Raw genomic sequence first — 12,228 nt, forward strand, 5'->3', positions numbered from 1 at the left:
GTTTTATATTGTTCCTTCACTTTGTGGACACCTGAAAGAAAGTGTGGACTTGACAATGCTTTAATTTGGTCTGAGAGTTAGTAATTGAAATATGCAGCAAAATCAACTAACTTACACAAAGTAAATTACTATTACTTACAGTGTACATTAGATAACTTATTCCAACTTGCACTAAATTACTTACCCTAACTTACAATAGATAACTTAATCTAACTGACACTAGATAACTTACTTAAACTTACACTAGATAACTTACTTCAAATTACACTAGATAACTCACATCACCTTACACTAGATAAAATACATCACCTTACACTAGATAAAATACATTATCCTGTACATTGTTTTAGATACAGAACTGTGATCTTTTGAGAAATAATATGAGAGCTGCATGTTGAAGATTACTTCATTTGCTGAAAATGCCCAAACCACTTAGTTTGCTGATAATTGATTTTTGTGATGTCATCGATCAGCATATATTTTGCAGACGAACAGTGCTTGACAATGAGTGTTACATACAATTTCTCGGCAAGCAACATTTGGCTAGTAACCAAATCATCACACTTGTGACTTCAATCATTACTTTTTATCTCCCTGTGACGGTCATGGGCGTTCTGTATTTTATTGTCTTTCTCGAGACAAGAAGACAATTTCCTGAAAAGCTACATGCAGGAAGTAAGTTTGCTGGCATCTAAACAAATCCTATACAATACTTACATATAGATATCGCAAGTCACTCACAGGTCAAAATGTACTGTCAAGATAATTAACTTATCAAGTTAATCAATAAGAAAGTTAGCTAGATATTGTGAGAAAGCACTGTATCTGTATGATACTTCGCTGCCAAACCAGACTGCTAAGTTCTTGGAAACCATTTTCAAGCTACACTATTCTTGATTGAAATGGAGTTTTCTACCCAGTAAAGATTTTAGCAAAGTACTGACTTGGCAGCTGTCAAACTTCTTTGAAGGATAAATGGCAGCATCGAATACACTGCTCATAAGCCGATTATATAATAGATTTAGTTAAATCTTGTAACAACCGATAGTTTCGAGGGAGTATTTGATTTTGGTTGAACAAAAATGTTATGAAAAACTAGTCATTGGTAATTTAAACTTTTTTGATTTGACAATTGTTTGGCTGCAACAAACAGTCATAGAATATTAGGTGCCATTCAATTTTTTCCCGCTTAGGTTACATTGTTGACATAGAAAACAGTAATGAAACGTTTGGTCGCATCAGAAAAAGATGTTTTTTGCAGCATAAACCGTTTACTTCATAGCTCATGCAATGGTAACCAATAAGAATGACTAGCATATTTACATGCATAATCTACACCGATAGTTTTAATTGGTTATGCTGATCGATTAATCTGCTCATTTGCAAAGTGGATTATCATCACAAAAATTGGTTGAAAGCTAATAACAGAATATGTGTTAAGCTACACACAGTTAAAGCATGGTTCCGATATAGGGCACACAACTCCAACAGCAAAACATTGGCAGTGCTAGGCTTGGCAGCATATGTTCATTTCAAACCACACCACCATTGACCGCATGGCCATGCTGGGCCTGTACTTTTTACATAAATAAACACTAATTCTACTTATTTCTCTCTAGCTACCAATATTACTACTTATAATAATCTACACTCACCTTGTGAGTCGTACAGAGCCAGGTATTTCTGAACCAGTGATAACAACTGCGTTTCATTATCAGCCATGCTACTGGCTTTTGCCTTTCTATTTTGAAAAGTACTGCGCTTAACCTAATGGGTGTATTTTGAGAATGTTTTGTCTGTGGCTCCTTGTGGTAGCCAAACAGCGCTAAACTCTTACACTGACTATTGGGCAGCTAGCGGCAGCCCTCGGCGCCTAGGTTCCATTTTCACTGCCAATAACCATGCAAGCCTGCCGATGGTGCGTGCGGCGTATATGGGAACCATGCTTTAAAATTGTGTAGCTCTTTATCTGAGCAATCACTCTCACTAGTCATCATTTATCTGAGGGATCCATGTGACAACGACCGTTAAAAGTTCTCAGAGCCAACTGACTGTAACAAAATGTTGTGTCTGATCATTGTTTTATTGCTCTAGGAAACTTCCGCCAACCTTTGCGAGCCTGAAATGTTAAACACACATGCAGGCATGCATGTTCACATGCACACACGCGTACACACCCATTTTAGAAAAATCTCTTGCCACGTCACATCACCTTGCTACTTATAAAAACATAAGTAACACAATCACTTTTTTATGAACTTATTATCTGTTTTATAATGTAGCTAAAGGTTTTGCTACCTCAATATTGCGAAAGCCTGTCTCGGTAGTGTGGCAAATGTTTTCCAACTTTGGAGGAGTGTGCAGATTTACCAATTTAATAATTTCATCTGACTATATATTTGTGAATACAATCAGCGATTATTTTTACTAGCATCCTGTGTGCAGCGTGAGATCATCAGGTGTAATAACTTTACTTACACCAGGCATCAGTTGAGTGGTGCAGTTGTTAGAGTGCCAGTCTGCTATGCTGCAAATTGCTAGCTCAAATCTTGCATGAAGCATTTTTTTGCCCACTGATCAACTGTGGCTTTGAAAAGACGAATAGATAGGCCTTTTATTATAGTAAAGATTTGTTGCTTTTTCAGAATTTTAATGATTTAAATCTAAAATAAGAGTTTTAACAAAACTTGAACTCTGAAACCGTCAAGATGATAATATTAGCTGATAAATATTTTTTTCAAATAGACAACCTCACCATAAAGACACCTATTCAGCAGCCTGAAGACCTCGTCTTCTCTCAAAATTCTCATGAGAATGATAAAACAGAAGAAAATTCATGCAAGGAAAGAGTGCTTGACTGTATTGGTATTTGCTGTGAGGTGCATGGCAGGTTAGTTGACTTCAGCATTTTCTTCAAAGGAAGATGTTTACCAGACACATGGTTTAATATTAACATGGCTCATGTAATCTAAGTTAAACATTGAACAGTTTATTTGTGATTTCTTAAGAGATAAGCAGTCGTGTTTTGGTAGCAGGTTAGTGGCTTGAGTTAAGCTTAATCATTTCTAAGTAAATAATTTGAAAGTTGTCACCTTTTAAAAAGATATCGCCAATCGTATTAACAATATAATTGTGAAGTGGCAATTTCTTGTTTGATTGCTGAACTCAAAACTGGTTTTAAGTTTTAAATTTCACCTGGCCAAGGCAGCGCATAAGCGCCAAAAAGCCGCTGCCATGAAAACTCATGAAATGTCTAATCCAGGTAATTAAATTATGGCACAAAGGGCCTAAGTACATAATAACCCCTTATTGGGACAGATCACCTTGTATACTAAAGTGGAGCCAACCATAATCGCTATACAGTAAACAACCCTATAACCTACTTACGCATTTATTTCACTGAATGTAAAAAAATTATGTTGAGTTTGGGCTTTGTTTTACACAAGAAATTTCATATAATGTAAAGCGTCAAATTCTCAAAATTGATTTGCAAAATGACAGTCCCTAAAGGCTGGTTCACAGCATATCATCATATGTTGGTGTTGTCTTCTCGACAATTATTCGTCGACTATGTGAGCCATAACCATTGGCATTATAGAGCCAATACGCATATGTCGAGAATATATATTACCTTACAATAGTCATGTAAATCATATATAATACTTTATAATAAACATGTATACCATATATAGTGCTTTATAGTAGACATACATGTTCCCATATATAGCACCTTACAATATACATGTCTACAATATATAGTACCTTATAATAGACACGTACACAATATATAGTACCTTATAATAGACATGTGTACAATATGTATTACCTTATAATAGACATGTGTACAATATGTAGTACCTTATATTAGACATGTGTACAATATACATTGTATAGTACCTTATAATAGACATGTCTACAATATATGGTACCTTATAATAGACATGTGTACAATATATAGTACCTTATAATAGACATGTGTACAATATATAGTATCTTATAATAGACATGTGTACAATACCTTACAGGATGAAAATATTCACGGAGTTAAGTTTCGCGCACATTGCCTTTTTCATGTTTAGTCGCGGATGAACGCAATCACACTCTATTAAGAGTTAACTCTATTGCAGCTAGCAATAGAGTTAACCGTTTGCATGTGTACACCGCGTGTTTAGGTTTCCATTTAGCTGCCAACTACGAGTCGATCATGCTAAACTATAAATTGCTTGCTGCGTCCAGAGGTTTTCACGAATACTCATCGCTTTGGAGGCCTTTGATGAACCAACAACTTGTGGTAAATAATGGATTCTTTTCAAAACAATTTACTAAATTAGTAATTAAATTTACTTTGATCCTTTGGTAAAATGCAATATTTATTTTTTCATTCCTACGGCTTCGTTATTCGTTTTAGTGTGAGAGAGGGGCCTAATAATCTGCACGACCCATTTTCAGTAAAGCTAATAAACGCAGACTGCGCAACGGTTGGTAATCTACCCTGTGAAATAAGTAGAGTAAGCAGCTTTTTCATCATACACGAAGACACAATGACTGCAAGGGTGGTGGATGTCATTTCTAGAAGATCACCAACCATTCAGGGAAGTCTTGAAATCAAGGTAGAAGTGACCGCAGCTGCTAACGAGGAGAGTATATCTATTTTAAAAAGGGAACAATAATTGCTTTACAATCACAAGTCTTTGGCCAACTGGCAGATCGTTGCACTAGCAAGCCATGAGAAGGGTTTTGATGATAACTGCCTTACCAGCCATGTAGTAGTGAGAGAATTGCCTTTAACATGTACCCAAGACAGTGACAGCGATATAGCGCTGCCATTACCAAAATAACTAGTCAGAGAGCACCATTCCACGCCAGTATTTACTTATCAAATGTATCAGTTTAATTTTATTACCAGACAACCGCCATATGGGCAAACTGTTTTTATTTACTCAATTCATTGTATAGAAAATTTTATTTGCATTTGGAATATTGTATTTGTACACTCAAATTTTTAATTAATTATAATATATTTATACATAAAAATGTCTCTATATAAATATCTCTAAAAACTCCTTAAGAAATATCTATATAGATTTTTATCTATATACAAAATATGTATATATATATTCTGAATATATGTATTTCTACGTATGAATATAAATAATATAATCATGTTTCCAATATTCCTGCCTTGGTGAACCCATTCCGTATGGCAGCCCTCTGTGATTGTAACAGAAAGTGCTTGTAAATCCGTGAAAGCTGCTAGAGTAAAACCTTCTGTGTATACCACGTGTTTAGGTTACTGTTTAGCTAAGAATTTTATGTCGATCATGCTAAGCTATAAATGTTTGGCTTTATCCAGAGGTTTGCATAAATATTCATCGCTTTGGAGGCCTTTGGTGAACCAACAACTTGTGGTAGGTTATGAGATTTTTCAACGTAAAAAACTGTAGGAGGTTTTTTCGATGATGCCGTGCCGAATTTTGAATAACTTGTGACAACCTTGAATAATTTTGTAAAGAAGTGTGATGCATTGGCAATAGGGCTAACCCAAAGCCAAGGCAATGATTTAAAAAAATGGGAACTCGGCTACGTTTACTACTTTTGCCTAGCGACTAGTTTTTAATTTGAGACAGTAGTTATTCTCCCTTGTGCTTAAAAATAGAACTAATTATTTCTGAACTTTAAAGACTCGCGGAATCGTCTGTTTGCGAAATGGCGAACTATTAAATCCATCGAATATTTTTATCCTTCAGAGTGTATACAGTAGTTTTAGAATGTTAATAAGTTAATTGTCTGCACTTGGCCGCTATGAGTGGGCAATTTTCCAAAATTGAGTGTGATGTCTGCTTTGCTTAAGACAGGTAATGTTTTTAAGGCCACAGTTACATAGACAATTGGTTACATAAACAATGGCTCTGTGATCTTGGCTGGGCATGTCCGAGTCTAAGTGGGCTTGTCCGAGTTTGGGGGTGTGAAGACGACCTCCAAACTTGCATTTTCCTTATGATAACATGATAATAAACAGCAGTGTTGTAATAGCAGGCCAGTGGTTTGAGTAGAGGTTAAGGCTTAACTTTTAAGGAAATTATTCAAATATTTTAATCATTTAAAAATATATCGCCAATTGTATCACCGAGATAGCTGTGTAATGGTGATTTATCGCTTGATTTCTAAATTCAAATACGGTTTTGAATTTCAAGTTTCTTCTGTGAAACGCAGCAAATAAGCACAAAAAACTGCTGCCATAAAAACTCCTGAAATTATGAAACAAAGGGCTAATTACATAATAACCCCTTATCGGCACAGATCACCTCGTACTATGATAGTGGACGCAACCATAATTGCTATAAAATGTAGAACCCTATAATCTCGTTGCGCATTAATACCCTTGATTGCAAAGAATTGATGTAAAGTTTAGGTTTCATATTAGACAAGAAATTTAACATAATGCAAAGCGTCAAATTTTATAAATTAATTTGAAAAGTGAAAGTCCCTAACGACTGGTTCACAGCATATCTTCATATGTTGTTGTTGTCTTCTCGAGAATTGTTTGTCGACTATGTGAACCATAACCGTTGTCATTATTGAGCCAATACGCATGCGTCGGAAATATATATTGCCTTATAATAAACATATGTACAATATACACTGATTTATAATAAACATTTGCGCAATATATAGTATCTTATAATACACGTGTGTACAATATATAGAACCTCAAAATAGACATGTGTACCATATAGAGTACCTTATAATAGACATGTGTACAATATATAGTACTTTATATTAGACATGTATACAATATATAGTACATTATAATGGGCATGTATGGAATATATAGTACCTTGTATTAGACATGTGTACAATATATAGTACCTTATAATAGTCATGTGTACAATATATATTACCTTATAATGGACATGTGTACAATATATAGTACTTTATATTAGACATGTATACAATATATAATACCTTATAATAGACATGTATGCAAGATATAGTACCTTATATCAGACATGTGTACAAGATATAGTACCTTATAATAGACATGTGTACAATGTATAGTACCTTATAATATACATGTGTACATTATAAAGTACCTTATAATACACATGTGTACAATAAATAGTGCCTCATAATAGACATGTGTACAATATATAGTACCTTATATTAGACATGTATACAATAGAACGTACCTTATAATAGACATGTGTACAATATATAGTACCTTATAATAGACATGTGTACAATATAAAGTACATTATAATAAACATGTGTACAATATATAGTACCTCATAATATACATGTGTACAATATATAGTACCTTATAATATACATGTATACATTATAAAGTACCTTATAATACATAGGTGTACAATATATAGTGCCTCATAATAGACATGTGTACAATATAAAGTACCTTATAATAGACATGTATACATTATAAAGTACCTTATAATACATATGTGTACAATATATAGTGCCTCATAATAGACATGTGTACAATATAAAGTACCTTATAATATACATGTGTACATTATAAAGTACCTTATAATACACATGTGTACAATAAATAGTGCCTCATAATAGAGATGTGTACAATATATAGTACCTTATAATAGACATGTATACATTATATAGTACCTTATAATACATATGTGTACAATATATAGTGCCTCATAATAGACATGTGTACAATATAAAGTACCTTATAATATACATGTGTACAACATATAGTACCTCATAATATACATGTGTACAATATATAGTACCTTATATTAGACATGTATACATTATAAAGTACCTTATAATACATAGGTGTACAATATATAGTGCCTCGTAATGTACCCGTTTACAATATAAAGTACCTTATTATAGACATGTGTACACTAGAAAGTACTTTATAATAGACCTGTGTACAATATATAGTACTTTTTAATAGACATGTGTACAATATATAGTACCTTATAATAGACATGTGTACATTATAAAGTACCTTATAATACACATGTGTACAATAAATAGTGCCTCATAATAGACATGTGTACAATATAAAGTACCTTATATAATATATTTGTACAATATATAGTACCTTATAATAAACATGTGTACAATATTTAGTACCTTATAATAGACATGTGTACAATATAAAGTACATTATAATAGACATGTGTACAATATAAAGTACCTCATAATATACATGTGTACAATATATAGTACCTTATAATAGACATGTATACAATATATAATACCTTATAATAGACATGTATGCAAAATATAGTACCTTATATCAGACATGTGTACAATACATAGTACCTTATAATAGACATGTGTACAATGTATAGTATCTTATAATATACATGTGTACATTATAAAGTACCTTATAATACACATGTGTACAATAAATAGTGCCTCATAATATACATGTGTACGATATATAGTACCTTATAATAGACATGTATACAATAGAACGTACCTTATAATAGACATGTGTACAATATATAGTACCTTATAATAGACATGTGTACAATATAAAGTACATTATAATAGACATGTGTACAATATATAGTACCTCATAATATACATGTGTACAATATATAGTACCTTATAATAGACATGTATACATTATAAAGTACCTTATAACACATATGTGTACAATATATAGTGCCTCATAATAGACATGTGTACAATATAAAGTACCTTATAATATACATGTGTACAACACATAGTACCTCATAATATACATGTGTACAATATATAGTACCTTATAATAGACATGTATACATTATAAAGTACCTTATAATACATAGGTGTACAATATATAGTGCCTCGTAATATACACGTGTACAATATAAAGTACCTTATAATGGACATGTGTACATTAGAAAGTACTTTATAATAGACCTGTGTACAATATATAGTACTTTTTAATAGACATGTGTACAATATATAGTACCTTATAATAGACATGTGTACATTATAAAGTACCTTATAATACACATGTGTACAATAAATAGTGCCTTATATTAGACATGTGTACAATATAAAGTACCTTATAATATATATTTGCATAATATATAGTACCTTATAATAAACATGTGTACAATATTTAGTACCTTATAATAGACATGTGTACATTATAAAGTACCTTATAATACATATGTGTACAATATATAGTGCCTCATAATAGACATGTGTACAATATAAAGTACCTTATAATATACATGTGTACAACATATACTACCTCATAATATACATGTGTACAATATATAGTACCTTATAATAGACATGTATACATTATAAAATACCTTATAATACATAGGTGTACAATATATAGTGCCTCGTAATATACACGTGTACAATATAAAGTACCTTATAATATATATTTGTACAATATATAGTACCTTATAATAAACATGTGTACAATATTTAGTACCTTTTATATACATGTGTACAATATGTAGTACTTGATAGTAGACATGTGTTCAATATATAGTACCTCATAATATACACGTGTAAAATATATAGTACTTTTTAATAGACATGTGTACAATATAAAGTACCTTATAATATATATTTGTACAATATATAGTACCTTATAATATACATGTGTACATTATAAAGTACCTTATAATACACATGTGTACAATAAATAGTGCCTCATAATAGACATGTGTACGATATATAGTACCTTATAATAGACATGTATACAATAGAACGTACCTTATAATAGACATGTGTACAATATATAGTACCTTATGATAGACATGTGTACAATATAAAGTACATTATAATAGACCTGTGTACAATATATAGTACTTTTTAATAGACATGTGTACAATATATAGTACCTTATAACACACATGTGTACATTATAAAGTACCTTATAATACATATGTGTACAATATATAGTGCCTCATAATAGACATGTGTACAATATAAAGTACCTTATAATATACATGTGTACAACATATAGTACCTCATAATATACATGTGTACAATATATAGTACCTTATAATAGACATGTATACATTATAAAGTACCTTATAATACAAAGGTGTACAATATATAGTGCCTCGTAATATACACGTGTACAATATAAAGTACCTTATATTAGACATGTGTACACTAGAAAGTACTTTATAATAGACCTGTGTACAATATATAGTACTTTTTAATAGACATGTGTACAATATATAGTACCTTATAATACACATGTGTACATTATAAAGTACCTTATAATACACATGTGTACAATAAATAGTGCCTCATAATAGACATGTGTACAATATAAAGTACCTTATAATATATATTTGTACAATATATAGTACCTTATAATAAACATGTGTACAATATTTAGTACCTTATAATACACATGTGTACATTATAAAGTACCTTATAATACACATGTGTACAATAAATAGTGCCTCATAATAGACATGTGTACAATATAAAGTACCTTATAATATATATTTGTACAATATATAGTACCTTATAATAAACATGTGTACAATATTTAGTACCTTATAATAGACATGTGTACAATATAAAGTACCTTATATTAGACATGTGTACAATATAAAGTACCTTATAATATACATGTGTACAACATATACTACCTCATAATATACATGTGTACAATATATAGTACCTTATAATAGACATGTATACATTATAAAAAACCTTATAATACATAGGTGTACAATATATAGTGCCTCGTAATATACACGTGTACAATATAAAGTACCTTATAATATATATTTGTACAATATATAGTACCTTATAATAAACATGTGTACAATATTTAGTACCTTTTATATACATGTGTACAATATATAGTGCCTCATAATAGACATGTGTACGATATATAGTACCTTATAATAGACATGTATACAATAGAACGTACCTTATAATAGACATGTGTACAATATAAAGTACCTTATAATATACATGTGTACAACATATAGTACCTCATAATATACATGTGTACAATATATAGTACCTTATAATAGACATGTATACATTATAAAGTACCTTATAATACATAGGTGTACAATATATAGTGCCTCGTAATATACACGTGTACAATATAAAGTACCTTATAATATATATTTGTACAATATATAGTACCTTATAATAAACATGTGTACAATATTTAGTACCTTTTATATACATGTGTACAATATGTAGTACTTGATAGTAGACATGTTTTCAATATATAGTACCTCACAATATACACGTGTACAATATATAGTACTTTTTAATAGACATGTGTACAATATAAAGTACCTTATAATATATATTTGTACAATATATAGTACCTTATAATATACATGTGTACATTATAAAGTACCTTATAATACACATGTGTACAATAAATAGTGCCTCATAATAGACATGTGTACGATATATAGTACCTTATAATAGACATGTATACAATAAAACGTACCTTATAATAGACATGTGTACAATATATAGTACCTTATGATAGACATGTGTACAATATAAAGTACATTATAATAGACCTGTGTACAATATATAGTACTTTTTAATAGACATGTGTACAATATATAGTACCTTATAATACACATGTGTACATTATAAAGTACCTTATAATACATATGTGTACAATATATAGTGCCTCATAATAGACATGTGTACAATATAAAGTACCTTATAATATACATGTGTACAACATATAGTACCTCATAATATACATGTGTACAATATATAGTACCTTATAATAGACATGTATACATTATAAAGTACCTTATAATACAAAGGTGTACAATATATAGTGCCTCGTAATATACACGTGTACAATATAAAGTACCTTATATTAGACATATGTACACTAGAAAGTACTTTATAATAGACCTGTGTACAATATATAGTACTTTTTAATAGACATGTGTACAATATATAGTACCTTATAATACACATGTGTACATTATAAAGTACCTTATAATACACATGTGTACAATAAATAGTGCCTCATAATAGACATGTGTACAATATAAAGTACCTTATAATATATATTTGTACAATATATAGTACCTTATAATAAACATGTGTACAATATTTAGTACCTTATAATACACATGTGTACATTATAAAGTACCTTATAATACACATGTGTACAATAAATAGTGCCTCATAATAGACATGTGTACAATATAAAGTACCTTATAATATATATTTGTACAATATATAGTACCTTATAATAAACATGTG

The 12,228-nt window shown here is 30.6% G+C and overlaps 1 protein-coding gene across 1 annotated transcript in view; it reads left to right on the top strand.

The window, feature by feature from the left end:
- LOC137396718 (muscarinic acetylcholine receptor M1-like) overlaps window positions 1-12,228 on the top strand; it is a 31,444-nt gene that overhangs the window by 15,061 nt on the left and 4,155 nt on the right. The window contains exons 5-6 of the mRNA XM_068083027.1: window positions 488-675; window positions 2,746-2,890. Coding sequence (XP_067939128.1) covers window positions 488-675; window positions 2,746-2,890 — 333 coding nt within the window. The remainder of the gene's footprint in view (window positions 1-487; window positions 676-2,745; window positions 2,891-12,228) is intronic.

The sequence above is a fragment of the Watersipora subatra genome, chromosome 5 (genome assembly GCF_963576615.1).
Source record: "Watersipora subatra chromosome 5, tzWatSuba1.1, whole genome shotgun sequence".
NCBI lineage: Eukaryota > Metazoa > Bryozoa > Gymnolaemata > Cheilostomatida > Watersiporidae > Watersipora > Watersipora subatra.